This window comes from Quercus lobata, chromosome 1 (genome assembly GCF_001633185.2).
Source record: "Quercus lobata isolate SW786 chromosome 1, ValleyOak3.0 Primary Assembly, whole genome shotgun sequence".
Classification (NCBI taxonomy): Eukaryota; Viridiplantae; Streptophyta; class Magnoliopsida; order Fagales; family Fagaceae; genus Quercus; species Quercus lobata.
In genome coordinates this window covers 4,533,257-4,556,853 of record NC_044904.1, presented here as the reverse complement: position 1 = coordinate 4,556,853, position 23,597 = coordinate 4,533,257, and the positions used below count along the sequence as shown (strand labels likewise).

The window sequence follows — 23,597 nt, the reverse complement described above, 5'->3', positions numbered from 1 at the left end:
CAGGATGAGGAGGAGACGATGGGCAATATTCTAGTTGAGTATTTCCAAGAGCTATTCACGTCCGCTGGCCCAACAGTCAGTGATGAGATGCTGGAAGCTATTCAACCTAAAGTTACTGACAGAATGAATGAGGTCCTAATGTAGGATTTTCGGGCAGCAGAGGTTGAGAAAGCCCTTAAGCAGATGCACCCGTTGAAGGCGCCAGGTCCTGATAGTATGCCTCCTTTATTTTTTCAGCATTATTGGTCCACTGTTAATTCTGTAGTCACTCAAACTGTTGTTGATTTTCTTAATCATGGTGTTACTCCCCCTAAATTTCATGAAACTCACATTGTGCTCATCCCTAAGACAAAAAATCCTTCGAGAGTCACCGACTATAGACCGATCAGTTTGTGTAACGTGGCTTATAAGCTTGCCTCCAAGGTGGTAGCCAACCGAATGAAGGTGATATTAAAGGACATTGTATGCGAGAACCAAAGTGAATTTGTTTCGGAAAGGCTCATCATGGATAATGTCCTTGTGGCCCATGAACTAATGGATCATATCAATAAGAAGAGGAAGGGTAAGGAGGGGGAAATGGCATTGAAACTGGACATGAGCAAGGCTTATGACCGGGTGGAATGGAGGTGTCTGCAGAAAATCATGGAGGGGCTGGGGTTCAATGAGCGGTGGATTCATATTGTAATGGAATGCGTGTCTTTGGTAACATATGCTATTAGACTTAATGGCCATCCTTTTGGGACGATCATCCCATCCTGTGGCCTTCGACAGGGAGACCCTCTATCCCCGTACCTCTTTCTCCTCTATGCGGAGGGTTTGTCGGCACTGTTGCATAAGGCAGCGCTGAGAAATGCATTGAAAGGAGTGGCTGCCTCGGCTAGGGGTCCGCGTGTTTCTCACCTATTCTTCGCGGATGACAGTCTGATATTTTGCAAGGCATCAGAGAAGGAAGGGGCGGAAGTGCAGAGAATTTTGCAAGTCTACGAGGCATCTTCGGGGCAGCAACTAAATAGGAATAAGACGGCTCTTTTTTTCAGCCGAAACACTTCCACTCATGTTCAGGAGGCTATTAAGGCTAGGTTTGGGGCCTAGGTGATCAAACCTCATGAATCCTACCTAGGTCTTCCTTCGTTGATTGGAAAGTTTAAGAAAAACACCTTTGCTCAAATGAAACATAAGCTTGCTTCAAGGCTTGCGGGTTGGAAGGAGAAGCTTCTGTCTAATGCGGGTAAGGAAGTTCTGATTAAGGCAGTGGCACAGGCTGTTCCTTCGTACACTATGAGCTGCTTCAAGCTACCCAACGGGCTCTGTGATGAGATGACCGGAATGGTGAGACAATTTTGATAGGGACAGGTCAAGAATGAGAAAAAAGTGGCTTGGATGAGCTGGGATCGTATGTGCCTTCCGAAGGAAAATGGGGGATTGGGTTTCAGAGACCTAAAGGCCTTCAATCTGGCATTACTAGCTAAATAGGGCTGGCGACTTCAAATGAATTCCTCATCCCTGTTTGCGAGGGTTTATAGGGCCAAATACTTCCCCAACGGGAATTTTATGAATGCTGAGGTTGGGAAGAAAGCGTCCTTTGCCTGGAGGAGCATAATGGCTGCCCAGCATATAGTCAAACGGGGCTTGAGATGGCAAGTTGGTGACGGTCGGAGTATAAGGGTGTGACAGGACCAGTGGCTTAATACCCGTAGTACCTACAGGGTAGTCACTCCAGAGAGACCTGGGAACCAAATTGCCATGGTTAAGGAGCTGTTGAGGGAGGACGGCTTGGAATGGGATACAGAACTGGTGTGGAACCTCTTTTTTCCACAAGATGCGGAGGCAATCCTTAGTATTCCGATTAGTGTGGCGACTACAAGGGACAGAATGGTATGGGCTGAAGAGAAGAAAGGAAAGTTTTCTGTTAGGAGCGCATGTAGGCTGGCTCGTGAGTGCATGGCAAAGGGGGGCAGCTTTGGTTGCTCGAACCAATCTATGGTGCATGGGGTTTGGAAGGGGGTGTGGAGCATGAATGTGCCAAACAAGATTAAACATTTTGTGTGGAAAGCATGCAACGGTATCTTGCCAACTAAAGATGCTCTCTATCGTAGGAAGATCACGGACTCCAAAATATGTGAGGCTTGTGGTAAGCAGGAGGAAACTGCCATGCATGTGCTCTGTTTTTGCAAACGTGGAACAGAGGTTTGGAAGGAAAGCAAGCTTGCCCTGCCCTGCGTTATCCAAAAGTCTTGGAGCTTTGTGGACACCTTTAACAGATTGAGGACTAGTTGGGACGCTCAACCGGGGTTACTGGAGAGATGGGTATCGATCTGTTGGGGCATATGGAAGAGTAGAAATGAGGTACGGCACGGGGGAAAAACTAGACCAGGTCGGGTTATACTGAGGAGCTTGTTGAAAGCCCTTGATGATTTTCTTGTAGTTACGGAGAAGACGTGCAGTCCGAAAGGCGATCACCAGGCCAGTATTGATTGGAAGCCTCCACCACCGGGTTCTTTCAAGGTAAACGTTGATGGCGCTCTGTTCTCAAGATTGAAACAAGTCGGCGTGGGTGTCATGGTGCGTGACGAGAAGGGTTCGGTGATAGCGGCCATGTCCAGGAAATTGGACCTACCTCTCGGAGCGTTAGAAACGGAGGCGAAGGCTTTGGAGATCGGTGTATGTTTCGCTGAGGACGTGGGCCTTAGGGATGTGGTGTTCGAGGGGGATTCGCAGCTGGTTATCAACGCCATCCACGGCATCGCTGAAGCTGAGGCTTCGGTTCAGAACATCGTTCTAGGAGTGCTGAGGAAAGCTCAAGGTTTTCAAATTTTTGATTTTTTACATGTTAAAAGGCAGGGGAATGCCCCTGCCCACTTGTTAGCTCAACATGCACAGAATGTTGAGAATATGGAGGTTTGGCTGGAGGACTGTCCCAGTCAAATAGCACATGCTTGTGCACATGATGTACTAGTCTTACAGAGGTTTGAATGAAAGTTTAGTATTTTCCAATAAAAAAAAAAAAAAAAAGTCAAATAGTTTTTTTTTTGTTTTTTTATTTTTTAAATACCAAACAATTCAAATACTTGGCTTCATTTAAAATTTTTTATTTTTTATAGCTTCGAACATACGAAATAATAGGAATTGTGTAATCGTGCATTAAAAAAAATGTTATTGTACGAGATTGTGAAGGAGAGCCTATAGTAGCTATGGTGAAGAAGAAACAGCATTAATAAATGTTGAACGCATAGAAACTATAACAACTATCAACAAGGTTGTCCAAAAAAGAAGGATTTTATTAATGAGAGTCTGTAGAGTATTTATTAATAGACTATTTTAAAAAAAAATTAATACCGCTTTCATAAGAAAATATTTATAAAAAAAACGGTTAAAAAAGCTAGATACATTTTTTTTTCTTTTTTATTATTTAAAAAAAAAACTATTTCCTAAACTAATATCTTTAGGCATTTGTTAACTTTTCCCAAAAAAGAAATTAAATTAACCAGAAAGCAACAACACCAATATAAAGAGAAATAAGCCTCACTGGCTACTAAACTACAACATAAAACAACAATTTAACAATAAAAAACATAGAAGGGATACTAACAGCATAGGATCCTTCACTGAACAGTGTTTACAAAAGTAATAACTTTCATAAACTCCACTTCAACTCTCTTTTTAGCATTGAGAACTTTTATTTTTTTATCCCTCCATATATGATAAATTGTAACCTTACAAGCCAACTTACTTGTTGATACTTATGAATGACTACTTGTCACCGTTTGCTTGATTGAAAGCCTTTACAATTCTGGGATTTAGATCTTTGACCACTGCATGCATAACTTGTAAGAGACTTGACATTTATACTCTTTGCCTTCTTTGTTGACAGTGGTAATTTGGAGGTTTTGTAGGGACAAAACTATCAGTAAGATATAGAATTCCCACTGTTACAAAGAAGCCAATTGCGTATCCAATTCTTGCTCCTTCCCATGAGAACCATGTTTCCTTATTTTCAACCCTTGGTGGTTTAGTTGGTGATAAATCTTCTAGACATGGCACTCGAATTTGCATTCCGCACAAGCCACTGTTGTTGGCATAAAAACTTGGATCATCCATTGTATCCATTTGGCTACCAACTGGAATCTTTCCTGTAAGCTGGTTGTTACTGACATCCAGGATTGTCAGTTGTTGCAATTTTGCTAGTGATTGCGGAATTGAGCCTGATAAATTATTATTATGTGATAAGTCCAAACTCTCTAGGTTCTCTAAACAACCAAGACTTGTTGGTAACCTCCCATAAAGGTTGTTGTGTGAGATGTTGAGATGCTTTAGAGCTTTCAAATTGCCTAAGGAAGCTGGAATTTCACCAGAAAGTTGGTTCATTGACAAGTCTAACAAATAGTAGATCTTGAGTCTATCCAATGATAGATATTGTTTTGACTTCTTCCAAATGATAGTCACATCATCAATGTTGTTTTTCTTGGTGATGAGATCAGCATTTAAATGTTTAGAATCAACGAAATATGAAAGATTGAGATATGAAAAATTGATGGTTGTTTCCATACCAACAAGATTTCCAAACTTCGCAGGGATTTCTCCAACAAGACAATTGTTTGAAAGATCAAGAATTTGGATATTAGTAAGATTGGAAATACAATTAGGGATTGAACCATGAAGAGTGTTGTTTCGTAAATTTAGGGTATGAAGGGTGGAGATTTGGCAGATAAAGTTTGGCAATTCACCTGTAATTTTGTTTTCATGTATGTCTAGGTATTCAAGCTTGCTCAGATGAATAAGGTTTCTGGACAGATTGCCAGAAAAATTATTTTTGCCCAATGCAAGAATTCTAGTATGATGGGAAAAGTTTGTTGGAATCTCACCTGAGAATTCATTTGAAGATAAATCAATGAGTTGGAGGTGCTCATTAGACCTGAAATCTGGCAAAGTGTTGCCAGAAAATTTGTTATTCGACAAACATAATAATATGAGTGCATAAATATTGACAATGGATGCCGGAAGCTTCCTCGAAAAATTCTTGTTATCCAACCCAAGAATTGTAAGTGCAGTGGCATTACCAATGTTGCTTGGTAGTTCTCCATGGAAGTTGTTCTGAGATAAGGCAAGAACAACTAAATTGTGAGAGTTGAAGAGAAAAGGTGGGAGAGAACCTATGAGATTGTTACCTGTCAAAAGTATATATTCTACTTCCATTTTAGCAAGCCATTGTGGGAACGTTCCTTCTAGTTGGTTCTCACACAAGTCCAAAGTTTTAAGTCTTCTGTGTAGAAATCCAGTTTGGAATTTCTCCTACGAGACCACAAGACATCATAGACAACTCAGATAGCATAAACCTTGGCACTACCTTTGCATTGTTATTCCAAGTGAGATGATTGTCTCCAAGCACAAGAATCTTCAAGCCCTTGATATTGGACAACCCGGATGGAATTTCTCCAACAAGCATGTTATTGTCCAATTGAAGTGTTTCCAACTTTGTTAATTTCGGTATGGATGATGGGATTCTACCTATCAACTTGTTGTTGCTCAAGACCAAACTTGTTATGTTAGATAAATTGCCAATATCAATAGGAATTTCCATTGACAATGAATTGTAGCGCAAGTCCAATATTTTCAATTCCTTCAAATTTAGAATTGAAGATGGAATTTTACCAAAGAAATTGTTTTCAGCAAGAGACAATTGATGTAACTTTGTCATATTCCATATCTCCTTAGGAATCTCCCTAAGGTTATTTTCCCAATAAAAACCATAATTCAGGTTCAATACCCTCAAATTTTGAAGAGATGCTACTTCTCCACTTAGAGTATCATGGAATGAATTGAAACTCAAATCAAGATATTGAAGATACCTCAAGTGAAAAAGTTGAGAGGGAAAGGAGCCATTGAAGAGGTTAAGACCCAAATCAAGATGAACTAATTTGGTCAAATTGCCAAAGCCATCACGTGGCAATTCTCCTTGTATTGAATTGTTGGACAAGTCAAGGTGCATCAAGCTTCTAATGTGAAAGAGTGGTGTCAAGATGGTGGAAGGCAACACTGGCTCCTGTGAATTCGACGCGATGATATCATCCAAATATAGAGCTAGCACAGTCATGGAACCAAAGCGGGAACTACAAATGACCCCATCCCAGTGCCAACAATCTGAGCTGGAATTCCATGAATCTAACCGATACAGAGTACTTTTTGTTAAAGAAGTAGCATTGATGATGGAGGCTTTAAAGTGGAGAAGGGCTTGTTTTTGATGTTCAGGACAAGAGAGAGAAGTGGTGACAAAGGTGAGAAGTACATGTTGCAGCAGTAGTAGTAGTAGGCTGAGTTTGGCCATTGTTGTGTTTCTTTGTTCTTTGTTGGCTTACTGTGAGATGAATATAAATAGAGGTTCGGTTGTGCACTACTGACTACTAATGAGAACTGGTCACGGCCATGGTCTAGTCAACTCAACAAACTTTAGGAAAGAGTCTGGAAGGAAAAGAGCTTCTTCACCTGCTCTACTACTGTCCATATGTTATTGGCTCATCAAATAAAGGAACCAACTAACTTCATTCATTTCCTGCTGCAATTGCGGGCACTTTAGTTTGACAAATCTTAGATATTTTTTCATTTTTCACCGCAATCCATAAAAATAAAGTACGCGTCTGGACTAGTGTGTGTTTGGATTCACGGGCATCTGGGTTTTCACTGTTCAGCATTTTCCTTTTTTTTTTTTTTCTTTTTCATGCGTTTCAGGAAGACAATTATCATTGTTCACATACTATAAATACTATTTACATATTCATAGAACCTACAGCCACTTTATTCAAAAAAAATATTTTAAAAATTGATCTCATGGCATTATTCATACATTTAAAAAATTATTTTGTTACAGTATTTTCAGTTTTCAGTTTTCAGTTTCAGTAAGAATAAGTTGTATCCAAATGGACCCACGTCTACAGAGGAGCGCGTCTGTGTGTGTGTGTTTTTTTTTTTTTGTGAAGCACGCTTCAAACATTAGAAAATGGGTCCAGTGGGTCTTGTGTACTGTTTACAGGACTCACAAACATCTTTTTTTAACAAAATTTTCATTAAAAATGGGTTTTACGCGTCTATTCACATATTTAAAAATTATTTTGTTACATTATTTTCAGCAAAGTGACCGAAGTGGACCAAAAACACTAAAGTGGAATGAAGTGAACCAAAACTACCAAACTTGATCAAAATGTCATGCCGACGTAGCTTAATAAAAGCGAATCAACAATAAATACTACACTTCAATTTTTAAATATTATATAGATATTAGTCTCTCTATCCTTTAACTCTCTTCTTTTGTACCATACAACATTCTATAGCTGTTCAAGTTAGTGGGCTTAAGCCCCGCCAATCACCATGGAATAATTGAGATAAGTACAAAAATGTAATAAAGACCATAAAGGTGTATGGAGAAAGCCTGGTTGCATCAATAATGATGGCCTAAATAGGTCCAAATTATGAAATTACTTGAGTTGGCTATCAGCACTTCCATATAATATATATAGTCTGAAACACTAAGTATTTCAGTATCAAAAGTATTCTGTATCAAAAGTATTCTGTATATTGCTAGGGCATGACAAATATTTTATTTAAAAAAAAAAAAAAACTATAGTTATTGAACTAACTAGAACCAATTATACCATCATATTTCAACAATGTTTTTTTTTTTCTTTAAAAAAAATGTTGAAGAGGGAGATTTGAATCTTGGACGCTTCTATTATAATTACTAGCGTAGACCCGCGCGTTGCGCGTGATAATTTTTTTAGAGTTATCTCATAAATATATTATTATTATTATTATTATTATTGTCTATGTAACTTATGTAAAATTCTTATATGCTAAAATTTTCCAAATCATATTATGTAATAGAATAATATTATATTTTTTATAATGCAATAGGATAACATTTAACAACCAAAGAGAACAAAAAAGAAAAAAGAAAAAAACTTAAAACACAAAACTAAATTGCATCAACTCAAAGTAGAGTTCTTAAAAATACAAAAAATTAATAACCTAAAGCAAAGATGCAAGAAAAAAAAAATCCACCAAAAAATTGAGAGAGAGAGATAGAGAGAGAAATAACCTTTTTGTGTGGGAAAATTATGCATAAAAATATAGGATAGAAAAGATAATGAAAAATTTATAATAGGAGGATAAGAAGAAGAAGAAACAAAATAAATGAAGATAAAAGGAAAGATGAAGAGTGATATTAAGGTAGAGGGTAGTGGGGAGATGAAATGTGAAAGGAATGAGAAATGTTGGAAAAAGTGTAAATGTTAAAAAAATTGAGTATGATTTTATAAGGAAATTTTTATTTATTTGTATTTAATTAAAAAATTGTATGTTTAATTTTTAAAAATTGAAAAAATGAGAGAAAATATTAATAATTTAATGATATGAAGGATATGGTTGAATTTAAATGGTTAATTGTAGAAGTGCTATTGGTGTTAGCTTGAATATATATATTTTGCTACATGAAAAATGATAAACCCTATCCATATAACTAAATTAAAGTTAGTTTATGATGTTGAGTTAACAAAACGAATTTGTGATTACCAAAAAGCTAAGCATTTTTTTATTATAAAAAGAATAAACTTGAAGCTGAACATGAATTGCCTTGTGTTATTACTTGTCATTTTTGTGAAATTGAAGCCTCGCATAAATTAATGGAGCCTCATTAGACCTATCAACCATTATAGCTCTAAAGAATACCAATAACAAAAACTCAGCATAAATCAGTACTTACCCTTTGCAAGTCAAGATGCTACACATACAATCTAACGTACATCATTACTCAACAATGTTTCAACTTACCACACAACAAAGTAATCATGCAAATGAACTTTAAAATATCCATTTGGTGTTACAATCGATGGTATGTAGCTTCCAGGAAAAAATATGTAGTTGTGGTAAATTAAACAATAATACTATTCAACTACTCAGATTTATCATAATATGAGGAGAACATGAATGCATTATGAACCCCTTTGTTCCTTATGGCCCATACAAAATTTAAACTATTGGAATTAAGAAGAAATAGATTTCTAAATTATAAATAGAATAGTTTTTGTTAGAAATCAATCATTGCACTCGAGGAGAGAAAAAAATATAATAAAATGAAAAGATAACATATCAAGTCTAAAAGGAATTTCGTAGAACAAATGTCATGTTGTACAAAAATAACATATATAGAACAACTAAATAGGTGAATCCAAAGCTACCCAAACTAAGAATTTAAAGAATAACACATGTAATAAAATTAATAATTAAAGAGAGAAAAAAAAACACTTAAATCACAAAACTAAATCGCATCAGCTCAATATAAGGTTCTAAAGAACACAACAATTTAAACCTAAAGCGGAGATGCAAAAAAAAAAAAAATGAATAAATAAAATAAAATAAAAAAACACCAAAAAATTGAGAGAGAGAGAGAGAGCCTTTTTTTTTTTTTTTTTTTTTGGGGGGGGAAAAGTATGTAAAGAATGGAAGATGACAAATTTATAATAAAAGGGTGTGAATAAGAAATGACAAAAAAAAAAAGGAAGATGAAGGGAAAGATGAAGAGTGATGTTAAGGTAGAGGATAGTGTGGAGATGAAAAGGTAAGGTAGAGGGTAATGGGGAGATATAAAGTGATATTAAGGTAGAAAGTAGTGAGGAGATGAAAAGATAAGAGATAGAAAAAGGTTGGAGAAAATGTAAATATTATTTTTTTTTTTTTAAAAAGAGTAAATGTTTTAAAATAAAATTTATAGGAAAATCATAAAGAAAAATGACGTGAACGCTAATGTGGCTCAACTGAAGTGTAACAACAATAAATGCTACGCTTCAGCTTTTAGATATATATAAAATATTGATTAGGAGTTGTCGATTAAATTATAAAACTCTCGGTATATTTCAACAAAGTATATAAATACCATTCAATGCATATGCTTTTTTACTATCCACTCATTTCTCTTTTTGAGAGATGCTACATCTACAACATTTTTACAACAAATTACAGGTGGTTAGTTGTTATTGGTTAAAATTTGAAACTAATACTAAGATTACTTTTTTGCCCTAACAATAACAACCAGTAATAATCTGCCACTTAGGATTTGTTGTAAAAATATTGTAAAAATGTTGTAGACATATCATTTCTCTTTTTATAAACCATGTATACCTCATTTAAACTTTAAACTAAAACTTATTGTTGTATGTACTTCCTCGAATGGAAACATACAATTTCTTTTATACAATGAAATTGTTAGATATCTTCTATAGTAGAAAAACGTGATACTTCATCATTCTCACAATAATGATGAATCTCACCATAAATTTAATTGGTGAGATTCACTGCTCTACGAGAGAAGAGGATATCACGTCACTGTACTCGTAGAGTACGAAATAAGTGCATGATTATTATAGGCTAGACTTTCCCTTCCATAACCATTTTTTTTAAATTACAACTTCAGGTTTTTTCCAAAATGCACTTTGAGGGAACCAAGAATTTTCAAATAGAATTAATGGTACTTGGGCCTGACACGACCCAAGTTCAAAAATTGAACTTTCATAGCCTTTCGACCATGGCCCAAGCTAAAGCAATTGTCGTCAGTAGGTGACTGCTGTATAAATAGTCAGCCCATATGTTATTAGGCTACATGAGCCATACAAGTGTGGCAATTAGGTAGTTTCTTTGTAATCATATTGAAATTTTCAATTTTTTTTACAATGCACACATCATATATGATAATTTTTAAGGACTAAAAATACACAATAGTTTTTTTATGAGTAAAAAAGCTTTTCAAATTTTAAAAATTAACAGTAGAATTTAACCCAAATAAATTTTTTTCACCTTTTTTTTTTTTTTTTTTTGAATGATTCAACAACTAAATCAATGCATAAATAAGAGCAGGTACCATAAGTCCATGAATGAAGGCCCAAAGGTCCACAAGCAAGTACAGCGTTACAGCCCCTCGTGACAAAAGTGAAAGTAGATAAGGCTCGCTTTGATCCTATTGGTTGAAATCAATCTAAGTGGGTACCACCAGATAGAATCTCTTGGTTTACGGGACCCACATATCCACATGACCATGAACACGTGGCGGATATTCACTGATTCTGATAGTGTTTGTTATCTGCTAATGTCACAGTCAAATCACCAGAGAGAATCAGAAAATAACCGGCGAGTAACGCGCCGAGGTCGTAGACTGTATCTTCACACGCTTGTCCCACCACAACAAACAGCTCAGGTGATAATAAAAATCTCTCAAGGTAGTTTCTTCACTAGATTTTTTTTTTTTTTTTTAAATTTATTAATTAAAGTCTTGAATTTTATGAAATTGACTCATTGTGAATAAAAAAAAAAAAATGTGATATTGGTTGATTGCGTGTTTTTAAGGGAAATATTCAAAATTCAAATCGTTCGTTTTCGATATCAAATTACCAAAGAATTAAAACTATGAAACTGTTTTAATTTTAATTTTTTATTCATTTTTGTTATTTTGGATTGTAATAAAGTAGAGAAAAAAAATTGTTGATAAAATTTTTTAACTTCATTTAAATAACTACTTTTGAGTTTCGATTTGGCCAAACGATTGTTCTTATTTTTCACTTTCCCATTGCAAACTCTAATTTTATTTGAATAAAAATATGATTTCAACTCCTTAATCCTTATCCAATGACTACCAAATTAATTTATATGCAAATCAAAGGTGAAATGTTCAATTTTAATCAATAATTGATGTAAAAAATTGTTATCTATCTATACTATTAAGTACTAATAACAGGATTTCCTATTTGAGTTTCATCATTTTACGTATTAAAATATTCTTATACAAATTTTTAAACTCTCTAAAATACTCATATCTTTCAGTTAAATAATTTTAAATTAAAAAACACAAACTAGTTAAAAGATTAATTTATTATTTTTTAAAAATTTCCTAAGTTTTAAACTTTTTCCTTTCGATCTCTTCTCCAATCTAAATTACCCATTTTTTTTTATTTTAAATTCAATTTTCAAACATTTATTAACTCTCACATAGAGAAAGATCCTAAAAATTAAAACACTATCTTAATCTCACATTTAAAAATTATGATACTAAACTCAAAATAAAAAATAAAAAAGAGCCTCATCGCTATAGTTTCTTCACTAAAAAAGTCATGTTAATATTAAGTCAAAATAAAAACTTCTCAACTCAACTATTATGAAAATTACTATATTAAACTTGTTTTGTCTTTTCCATTACTTAAAAAAAATAATAAAAAATAAAAAATAACTCGTCTAGTCATCTCCAATTGATATTCAATTTTTGGAATCACACGTGGTCTTGTGATTTTATATTCTTCTGCTAATTATTACTATTGGTCTTATGGGGCTTCTCTCTTAAAACAAATATATAAAATACTTTAAAATAAGTGCCAAAACAAAACTCTTATAAATTAATGTAACTAGTCGCTAACCCATGCGATGCACAGGAAAGCTATTAATAACTTAATATAAAAAAAAAATATATATATATATATATATATCATGGTATAAATTATATACCAAACCAATAAATGGTATAAATGGTTTGAAATTTTTGGGTGTTTTTTTTTTTTTTTTTTTCCTTTTTTGATAATGCCGGTATTTTTTTTAGTCTTAAATTTTTTTTTTTTTTCCTTTTTGATAATGCCGGTTTGAAATTTTTGGGTGTTTTTTTTTTTTTTTTTTTTTTTTTCCTTTTTGATAATGCCGGTTTTTTTTTTAGTCTTAAAAAGTTTTTTTTTTTTTAATACTGCGCTGACGTGAAAAATTGTGGGAACTTCAAAAGCTTCGGTTTTATATATATATATATATATATATATAGATAAGAGTAGTTGGACCTCCTTTGAAGTATTAGCCTAGTAGGTACAAATACAATCCACAAAACTTAAAATAGAGAAGAATATACTAGACAAATACATAACCTCAACCATGTATGACAAAACAATCTTTTGCTTCTGCCTGGACTAATTCTTGATGAATATAACATTGACTTGACTTGTACTGGATGCTTCTATTTGCAAAGTATTCCCAAAGTAATTTAATCAGAGAAATAAACAAACAATTACTTAAAAAAATGTATTGGAACTTGTGGTTTGTTAATTTAATCAAATATTAATTCATGTCTAGATTCTAATTGCATATATAGTACACCCCTACAACGATAAAATCATGAAATTGCGAGACTATATTGGAAAGGAAATAGTTATTTTAGACTACAACTTGATCAAAATACCAGACTTCGACGTAGATTCTTTTGCTTGGCATTGTGATATGAATTTAACTCCTTAATTTCGATTATTATAAAATTTACATGTGTACTATCTTATGCCAATCAATGGGTACGTCCTTAAAGTAAACCAAGCCAAGCCTATTGTGCATTTGTAATTCAAAAAAAGATATAGTCATGTTTGAACTTTGAATGATGGAGCTCAAATGTCATAATTACATAGAGAATAAATAAATAAAAATAAATTTTGAAAAAAAATTCAAAACAAATTAATGCTAAAGAGCCATGTAGTTAACTATCGATACCCTCCTTATTACTTTAACTATCGAATTATAATTTTTTTTAAAGTCCTTTTTTTTAGCATCAATGGAAGGTGTGGGTTAAAATAATAATAAATATTCACCAAAAAGAGTTAAAATTATAATAAGTATTCACCAAAAAGAGTTAAAATGAAAATAAATGTTCACCAAAAAGAGTTTAAATAATAATAAATGTTAACCAAAAAGAGTTTAAATAATAATAATAAATGTTCACTAAAAATAGTTTAAATAATATTAAATATTGACTAAAAAGAGTTTAAATAATAATAAATATTCACCAAAAAGAGTTTAATTAATAATAAATGTTCACCAAAAAGAGTTTAATTAATAATAAATGTTCACCAAAAAGAGCTAAAATAATAATAAATATTCAATTATAAGCATTAAGAAAAAAATGCATAAATACAACAATTCATTAACTAGTATACACAAATTGAAAGTGATGGTGTGTGTTTTTCCTAATTTGTGCTTATTTTTTTTAAGACATACTTTAATGGTATTGATTTAAGAAATACTTTTAAAAACTTTTTATAAGAAAAAAAATTCATTGGCAACTTTTTATATTTACTATAAAAATAATATCAAAACGTTCTTAAAGTGGCACATTAACAAATGTCTTAAAGTTATTAATTAACCAAAACATTTTTTTTTTCAAAAGCATATATAAAAATACATTATTATTGAAAGAAATGTTGAATGTATCTTAAGTTGAATTTTTTTATTTTTTTTAATCGGAATTTTGCTCTGCACCCTGCAGTCTAAACGCTAACGTATTGGTCCAGTTGTACATAAATCATAAATGTGAAACTGGCCAAGTTCTCCAGACTCACAAACAACCAAAATAAATGTGAAACTAAATGAAACCATGCAACCAAGCAATTCTATTTTCGGTAAGTGGTCCTTGAATATCCAATCCAACTCTTTGATTCAAACATGGTGCATGTTTCACTCCATAGCAAGAGCATTGATATCTATATTTAATATTGGCTTTCCAACAAAGCTGAAAGCTTCTCTGTGGGCTTTGAGTTTAGGGGGTACCATTGAAAACGATGATCAATTAATCACAAACAGTACTTGATTCGTGAGGACCGAGACAAAGAATCACACTCTTTTTTTTTTTTTTTCTTTGCAGAGTAAAAAAGAGAGATATGGGAGCAGAAGAAGAAGACTCAGGAATGCATAAAATGTCAGCAATGAAAATTACAAAACAAAACAAAACAAATCAATTCAATTCATTATTATTAAACAATCAAGAACCAAACACATGACACAACATCTTCAACGGCACGGACCACTTCATTTATTAATGTGAAGTAAAATTAGACAGTGACACTCACGTACCTTGTTTTGTGTGAGACTCTTTAAACATAAGCTGACATTCAGAGAGAAAAAAGTTGCTTTAATAATTATGTCTAATTATTAAAAAGTAGTGGTCATTCACACTCGGATTAGCATAAAGTTTTTATAATTATGTCTAATTACTGATAATTATGTCTAATTATTAAAAGTTAATAGCTGTTTTTTGGACAATTGTTAACAAATAATAATAAGAAAATTTTAACATCATTTTTGTTAGAAATATAAAATATTGTCAAAAAAATTAATTATTTGATCATTTTTCCATAATATATTTCTAAAATTTGTTCTTAAATCAATACCTTTAGAGTATTTGTTAACATTTCTGTTATCAAAAAGTTTTTTTTATTAGAGTGGTCACTCACACTAGGACTAGCATTAAGTTTTGATACCACCGCACGCGCGTAAGGCGTAGCTAGATAGTAGGAGTTTTGAATTGCTTCATTTAGTGAGTGGTTCAAGCGATAATACCATTAAAACTTTGGTGATATATATAATATTACTTATTACCGTTACATGACGTTGGGTCGACGAATCCACACTAAAGACGTCTTTATTTAGTAAAAAAAAAAAGCATTGAGTTTTGTCTAAATTTTTTGCAACTTTTATTTTTAAAATTTTCTGAAAATTAAAAATTTAAACTTCAAGCAATTGCTAAGAGTTAAAGTGGAAATTTTAATTGGTGAATAGTACAAGAAAATTAATAATGATTTTTATCCAAATGTACTCATGTTGTCATGCACGTACAAAACATAAATACAGTGATGGGAAATAGGGGCCATGAAATTAAGTTGATTGCTTAGGGAAAAAGGTTAGTAGTTTTCAAATTTCAAGTACAATTAAGTTGTTTCAGCAAAATAGGTAAAAAATAAAGGTACAATTAAGTTATTTTATTATAAAAAGCAGGTACAATTAAGCTATGAACAATATCAAGGATGATGAGGGTCAGATTTGTCACAGAATTACTGTTTAATGATTCCGAATGACTTATTATTTAAATATTCATGAATCAAAAACCATGTGCTAAAAAGTTACTAAACATTGGCAATTCCCCATTATACAAATGGGGTGTCAGAGACAAATATTTAAATTAGACAATGGGTACTAATTCTGTATATAGTCAATTCCTCTTTCATATAATGTCAATGCAAATAGAGTAATAGTTGAAAGTTTGAAACCATTTGTCACATGGTTTTTCATTCACAAATGTTGGAGAAAGAAATATAAAAATTCAACCCAAGTCTCCATCCATAGTTCTAATTAATTGAGATTTGGTGATACCCATTTTAAGTTTAGTTGATCACATGTGTAACTGGTGTAGTTGCGTTTTTGTTAAACGCGGTGCAAAGCCTGTCTATAGCCGCGTTTTTGTAAACGCAGCTAAGGGTCTGTTTGGATAGAACTTATTTTGCTGAAACTGAAAACTGAAAACTGAAAACACTGTAGCAAAATAATTTTTAAATGTGTAAATAGTGCTGTGGGACCCATATTTAATGAAAAAATTGATAAAAAATGAAATTTGTGGGTCCGTAAACAGTGCACGGATGCACTGTTCACACAAAACTGGTCAAAAGTTGCGGCTACTGTTCATTGAACAGTAACCGCAATAACCCAAAACGCGTGAAAACCAAAAAAAAAAAAAAAAAAAAAGGGAACAAAACGCAGCTCCAAACGCAACGCAGCTTTAAGTGGAAACCAAACATAAAAGCTCAGGTTTTTTGTAATGACAACAACTCTACTTTCTCCAATTCAAATCCTAAAATTGAAAGGGTTGCATCTACATCTTTCTTACAACTCCAGCCTACCACTCATTTTCCCTTTATCGAATTGAAAACCTGATTTGTTGGCTTGTTGCAATACCTACCAACCAGCAGCACAATAATTATAAGATACTATATATGTAGGGTTTGCCTCTGTTGGGCTTCTGAGCAAAATTATCAAATATATACTAGTGAGGAGTGACAACTTTAGTTTAGTTATTGAGGCGGGAATTTTCAATGCTTGTCTATTACAACATAGTGCTTCAAGATTGCCTGTGTGTGTTGTCATAGGGGTGTCAAATGGGCGGGTTTGGGTTGGGCATAATTGAGTTGGGCATATAAAACCCATTTAACTAATTATTTTTAACCCAAATCCAACCTAACCCAATTATTTTGGATAAACCCTAACTTATCCAATTATCCAATTATCAAAATTACCAAAATGCCATTAAAGTGAAAACCCATATGGTCACTATCACACAAAAAAAAAAAAAAAAAAAAAACCTATAGCATAGATCTAAATTTCCAAAAAATTAAAAGCAAGCAAATTCCATGACAATTCAAACAAACGCTATGTTTGTTTGTCGAGAAAATGCAGGAAACGATCAAAACAGAACAAAAATCCAGAATGCGAGATTCAAAAAAAAAAAAAAAAAAAAACCCAGTCTCAAACTCAACTGTACTGCTTTTAATGCGTCAAGTATATTTTCGGAGCTTGAAACTTTCTTTTTTCTTTCTCTCTCACTTTCTGAGCAACCAAACAGACACTACATACAAACACATGCACACACAAAGATCAACTTGTCAATATATGAATAAATACAATACAGTTTTTTACTAGATGATAAAATAGGTTCATGCCTTTTTTATTTTCAAAATCAAATAATAGATGCATCAATATTTAAAAAAAAATTGAAATCATAATGACTAGGACTATTCATGTTCCAACCGAAATCAACTGGAGTCGAATCGGCCGCAGTACTCTTGATTGTTGTCGACAATGAAAGGGTTTACAATCAATGTTTTTTTTAAGGAAACCACAATTCGGCCAGTGCGGTTGTTGATTTTCATTTCAAAATTTTGACAAAAATAGCACTGCATTGAAGGTGTACATACACACAATATTTAAGTAATTTGCCTTTCGCTCCTTATCTCTCGTTAGTCAAATATTTCCTTTCTTTCTTTCCCTCAAATCTTATTTCTCTTGGCTCCAACATCAAGCTTCAATTTGATTGTAGGTAGGGCTTGACTAAAGTTTTGAATTTCATGTTTCAGCTTCAAATTCTAACTTGATTGAAGCTTTGATTCAATCGCGTGTGGGTTTGGGTCAACTTTAATTTGATTGAAGCTTCGATTCGATAGCATGTGGGTTTGGATTAATCAAATAACATTTCTCTTTTGGATATATGATCTTTGATGTGGTTGGGTTTTTGGGATCCTACATGGCTAGATATGCTTTTCTTATGACTTTGGTAGTCAGCATTCGCATATTACACCAACCGAAATCACCATTGATGTAATTGCAATTTTGATCCTTGGTGCCATCATGGTTCAAGTTTTTAAGAGCACCGAAGAGGTCGGTGTGGTCGAAAAACCTCCCTAAAACTAGACCAACGACTCGAACCTATAGTGCACTTCCCAACAATGACTCAAAAAAATTGAAACAAGCTTGAATTAAAAAAGTGGTACTAAGGATATATCATACGGATAAAGCTTAAGTCCATTGCTCAAGTGCACTGTCCATATCACATAGCATATTGATTTGATGATAGCCAAACTAGTGGTAAATGAAATGGTATTAATAAGAGCACTAACGTCAAATGTTCTAAATGCTAAATGTTTAGTATTTAGCACATCAAACACCAAATTTAACCTCCATGGGATGTGCTAAATTTTTAAAAAAATATATAGCGCACAACTATAATCTATGGGCTAAATTTTTTTAATAATTTATCTCTCCTCTATACTAGCTCTCTCTCTCTCTCTCTAGTTTTACTTTTTTGTTTTTTAATAGATGATGGATGTTTTTTTAATGGGTGATGTGTTAAAATAAAATATTTGATATAGGATATATTGTAAATACTATATTAAAATAGATAGAGTAAATTTTTGATATGTTGAATAGAATTTTTTAGAACCATTAATGCTAATACTCTAACTTTGATTATAAATATTTTATAGGGTTATGTTAATGGGTGTCCTTAAGACAATTGTTAATAATCTAAACAAGAAATGCTAACGGATACCCTTAAAGCAATGATTAATAATCCATTTAAAGAAAGTTTTTATAGGAAAATTTAAAATAAAAAAAATAATTAATATTTTGACAATTTTTTTCATTTCCCATAAAAATGGTGTCAAAACTTTTTTAAAATAGATTGTTAACTATTATTCTAAGGGTACTCGTTGCCTTAAAAAAAAAAAATGATACTTGTTAGCATGACCCTAAACTATATTAGAAAAGTTTTAATAATACTTTTATGAAAAATTAAAAAGCTTGATTTATCATTTCCTTATAAAATATTTTTAAAAATAAGTTCTAAACAAAACAAAACGATCCGAACAGAACTGTGGATTTAAAAATGAAGAAGAAGGGCAAAATGGTCATGAGGGGAGAACAGACATTAACTGCAACTACTTACTGGTACAAATCTTTTTCATTTTCCCATAAACAAACAAGGTCCAAGGTTGGTAGTAAATTAGTATGCAAAAAGAAGAACACGCAGCTTTCATTTGAAATCCCTGTTCTTTCATTTCACGAGGTTGCACGCCTAGCACTCTCTTTACTCCTCAAGCTTCTTCTCTCTCTCTCTCTCTGTGAGCTTCTCCAGCGTTACAAAAAGACTTATTATTATGAACCTTTCTCTTTCAAACCCAAAAAAGATCAAAGTTTGAAACTTCGGAGTGCTATACTATAAGCCTAGCTATAACCCCTTTAAGTCCAAACTCTCACTTTCGTTACTGTTTCACTCTCTCATCAAACTATCCTACTATACATTGCAAAAACACAAAGCTTAATAAGTTTTTCTCTTTTTCAAACCAACCCAAAAGCTAAACAAAAGTTGGTGGCGTATAGAGAGAATGTCAACAACAACTACAGCATTTAGGAGAGCGAAATGGCAGTACCCACCACCGGCGCCAACGCCAAGAATCCTCCACTTGCCACGCCGACCTCGGCGGAGACAGCACCGCAACTCCAAGACCGTGGCTTCAAAACCCACCTGTGTGGAAGCCAGGCGTGACCGTATTCAAGGCAAGCTGGAGACACTGTTTGATCAAGAGCGTGCCTTTTCAAGAACTGGGATTCCAGTAGTTTTTTTGGACTATAATGGTGGTAATGTTAGTGGCGGTGAGAGTGAGAGGAGGAGAGCGAGAGTTGAGGAGTGCAGTAGCGAGAGTAGTGGCCGTTGTAGTGGTATGATGGAGGAGGAGAAGTGGAGGTTCCAAGCGGAGATGTTAAGGGCTGAGTGCACTTTGCTGAGAATGGAGAGAGACATTGCTGTCAAGAAGTTGGAGAGGAACAGGGTGAAGATGGAGAAGACTCTGAGATCCTCTGTTCAGACTCTTCTTTCTGTTAGTCTCTCTCTCTCTCTCTCTCTAGCTGTTTTGTTTTTGTTTTTGTTTTTTTTTTCAGAATACTTAATTATATGGATTTTGTTTGGTTACTGGGAAAATGTAGGAAAAGCATAAGAAAATGTAAGGACAATAAAAATTTTAAATTATCATGTTTGAACTTTAGAGCAATCACGTTTCAAGTAAGACTGCCTATTAATCACCTTTTCTAGTGTTAGCAGAAGTAGGAGTCTTGTGCTTATTATCACTTTTCAGTAAAGAACTAGGTGGTTTGGATATATTTACATTTATTTATTTATTTTTGTTCAGTCAGTGTCACGGGTGGAATTAGGATAGTGTTTTACAACTCTTGAGCCTGAAAAAAAAATCCTTGTTTGAGTTAATGTCACTATTGTTTTGCCAAGAAATTTTTGAAAATGAAAGAAACAGTATTGGCTTTTTGAAAGGAGCATAATTTAGAAGGCATTGGATTTGAAGTATTTTTATTTCCCTTTATTTTTCTTTTCTCTCAGCAACCAAACAAAGTGCAAACAGTTCTCTCGATCTGAGTAATATTGTTGATGGGAACTTGGGATATGACTAGGTTTTGAAAATTTTGGCTTAACCTTTTTTGGTTGAAAAGAATATTTTACTTGGTTCCTGCTTTTGTAACTGTTGGTATCAGTTTCTTGCTTGTCCTATTACAATAAGCAGATGGGTCATTTTGTCACCATTTGCATTTTCTTGATAAAATATATTTAGGGAAAGACAGGGCAGTTTGAATATTGAATCATCAGCTATCTAGTAATAGTCTGGTCATTTTGATTCTTTTTTTTTTATATTATTATTATTATTATTTTAAATTGTTCCACTTTGCCTAATTTAGCAAATAAGCTCAAGGCCTGGTCTCTTCTTTTGTTTTTCCTATAATGTTCTGCAATTAAACATAGATTATAGTTATTTGGCATCTTTTAATTGCTTAAATTGCATGCCAAATTTGATTAACATGAATTTAAACTGGTATCTTGGTTTGGTGATTTGTTTCTGCCTTGTAGGGAAGAAAGAAGATTTGTGAAGGAGAGGATGTGAGTGTGGTATTGGAGAAAGAGATCCTTGACTTGGCAGAGAAACTAGAGAAGTTACAAAGGAGCTTAGGACTAAAGGATTTTGAAGTTAGGAACTGTAGTAATTTTGATAAACAAGCAACTCTTCTTCAGAGACGGCTAGAGAAGTTTGGAGTAACATCGGATGAGATATGTGTGAAGGAGATACAGGAGATGGCAGAAGCAAGCTTGTCAATTAAAACAAGTTGTAGAGTTGATGATAGCTTTGTTTCAAGTGGCAAATGCAATGTAAGAATGATCTGCCTTTCACTAATTGGTGTCATCAATCCATATTTTGATACCCAATGATGCTATTCAATTATTATAACTCTTATCTTTGACTTCTCAAAAAAGAAGCTGCTCATAGTTTTGAATAAAATTTATAATGTTGTTGTGCTTTCTGAAAGTGAAAGTTATCCTTAATTGAGCACTATAATTTTTATTAGACAAATTTCAGTGGAGTTTTTTGTGTTCTCGAGGCCATCATGTGATGGAATATTTAAGGTCAATTCACTGAGTTATTCTCTTTTTGTACATTTTTTAAGCAACCAATAACCATGCATAGCATTTTCATTTTCAATTCGCATAATCCTCCTTTTGTTTAATATAATTAAGCAAAAGCATATAAAACAGAACTTTAAGCTCAATTAAGGGAAAGTGTGATTCTCAAACCTAAGTCTACTTTATTCTCATCATCATTATTATTTTTCTGAACTATTTTGAACATTGAATCCCATTTATTAATTGGTAATATTAATTTTCCAAGACTGTGCAGGTGGATATTCTAAGAAGGAAAATGGAGGGGTTGTCAAAGGGGATTTTGTTAAACAGAATGGAAGAGGAGTATAGATCAATGCTCTCTTCGGCAAACAGTTCCGCATCCTCTTCCAAGCGTATTGAAATTCATAATTCATCTTCTTCCTCAATAAGACAACCTGATCAGGCACATCCTTCTTCTACAATTACTACTTTCCTAGGCATTGCAGCCTCAACTAATGCAACATGATATGATCACTCTCTTTCCAAAATTTTATGTAAATACCTGATAAATAAGCATTAATGAAGCCAATTAGGTTCTTTAAAACTAAAGGGAATTATTTTGTACAATAGGTGGTTTTCTTTTAATTGCATCAGACCTGTGAATGCTCCATGCATATCTTTAATTTATTTTTCATGACAAACAAATAGGAAAGGAATTCCTGCTTAAAGTTGGAAATATTCTTCTACAGGATACAATGTCCCATGAAGACAACAAGTGCTCAGGACGTTGTAAGGCTATAGTGCGAAGAATTGTAGAGCAAGTTCGAGTTGAGACAGAGCAATGGTCTCAGATGCAAGGGATGCTAGGGCAAGTGAGGGTGGAGATGGAAGAATTGCAGGCTTCTCGAGACTTTTGGGAGGATCGAGCCCTCAACTCTGATCATCAAATTCAATCCCTACACTCTGTTGTAAGATTTCGTACAACAAACTTGAGCCAATTTGTCTTATGTTTTGTTTCATTTTCTATCCCAATATTCTTTATGCAAAAGGATCTTTTCTTTGCTTATGCCGTTCTGCTGTCCAATAATGTATTTCATTGGGAAAAATAACTTAAGATATCACAGCAGATAGCAAGTCATTCCTTATCACCAGATTAAAATAGTTTTCAAGATACCATGTTTCTTATCACCAGGTCCAAGAATGGAGACAGAAGGCTCAATCATCTGAAAGCAAAGCAAATGAGCTACAAGCACAAATGTCTGTGCTCCGTGGAGAACTTGAAAGGATGAGGAAGGAACAAAACACAGTAGTTACAAGGGCCAAAAGTTCACCAGGAATTACCCAGGATGCACAAAATGAGATGGAGAAAAGAGTACTAGTTTGTCGCTTGAAGGAAAATCATTTAGCCGATGATAATGCCGGTAAGGAGGTCTCAAGGGATAGAAGAAGAAAAGTACACACATCAAGTGGTGGATTCATGGCTCCAAAACGATCACCTTTTCGTGATATTGGCAACTCATCATTGTTGATGAGGCAAAATAGCAAAGCCATTTTCCCTCTGCATTCCCCCCTTGCTTCCAGTACAGAGAACTTTTTGAGAGAGTGATTCTCAGTAACTAGGATTCAGCTAGGAGCTTCTCTTCTTGTCTAACTATATTAACAGTCGCAATTTACATTAAAATAGTTAGCTTATAAGATTTTACTAGTAAACCCGAGATGGTATCGTTTGCAGGTAGTTTCTTCTTTGGTTGAATTTTTTTTTTTTTGCTTGTTGCCTTCTGATGATACC

General features: G+C 33.5%; 3 protein-coding genes across 4 annotated transcripts; 1 reads left to right on the top strand and 2 right to left on the bottom strand.

Moving 5' to 3' along the window:
• Positions 1 to 3,843: 3,843 nt before the first annotated feature.
• On the bottom strand, positions 3,844 to 5,193 carry LOC115994036 (receptor-like protein 46). Its single transcript, XM_031118050.1, has one exon. The coding sequence runs from the start codon at positions 5,191 to 5,193 to the stop codon at positions 3,844 to 3,846; it is 1,350 nt and encodes a 449-aa protein (XP_030973910.1).
• A 58-nt stretch (positions 5,194 to 5,251) lies between these two features.
• LOC115994027 (receptor-like protein 46) lies at positions 5,252 to 6,322 on the bottom strand. The gene has a single exon (XM_031118039.1). It carries the CDS (start codon positions 6,320 to 6,322, stop codon positions 5,252 to 5,254), a length of 1,071 nt encoding a protein of 356 aa, XP_030973899.1.
• A 13,072-nt stretch (positions 6,323 to 19,394) lies between these two features.
• On the top strand, positions 19,395 to 23,543 carry LOC115975324 (myosin-10-like). Of its 2 annotated transcripts, none has more exons than XM_031096070.1 (5): positions 19,395 to 20,246; positions 21,281 to 21,577; positions 22,104 to 22,271; positions 22,558 to 22,776; positions 23,001 to 23,543. In XM_031096070.1, the coding sequence occupies exons 1-5, from the start codon at positions 19,755 to 19,757 to the stop codon at positions 23,412 to 23,414; spliced, it is 1,590 nt and encodes a 529-aa protein (XP_030951930.1). In that variant the 5' UTR covers positions 19,395 to 19,754; the 3' UTR covers positions 23,415 to 23,543. The 2 variants fall into 2 exon arrangements, with proteins under 2 accessions (XP_030951930.1, XP_030951923.1); XM_031096063.1 differs by having other exon boundaries at positions 22,095 to 22,271.
• Positions 23,544 to 23,597: the final 54 nt, after the last annotated feature.

Excerpts from the sequence above, each read along its gene's own strand:
- LOC115994036 (XM_031118050.1), bottom strand. The coding sequence starts at position 5,193 with ATGGAAGTAGAATATATACTTTTGACAGGTAACAATCTCATAGGTTCT.
- LOC115994027 (XM_031118039.1), bottom strand. The coding sequence starts at position 6,322 with ATGGCCAAACTCAGCCTACTACTACTACTGCTGCAACATGTACTTCTC.
- LOC115975324 (XM_031096063.1), top strand. The coding sequence starts at position 19,755 with ATGTCAACAACAACTACAGCATTTAGGAGAGCGAAATGGCAGTACCCA. Across the intron at positions 20,247-21,280 it reads CTGTTCAGACTCTTCTTTCT|GGAAGAAAGAAGATTTGTGA; the intron begins GTTAGTCTCTCT and ends TCTGCCTTGTAG. Across the intron at positions 22,272-22,557 it reads CAATAAGACAACCTGATCAG|GATACAATGTCCCATGAAGA; the intron begins GCACATCCTTCT and ends ATTCTTCTACAG.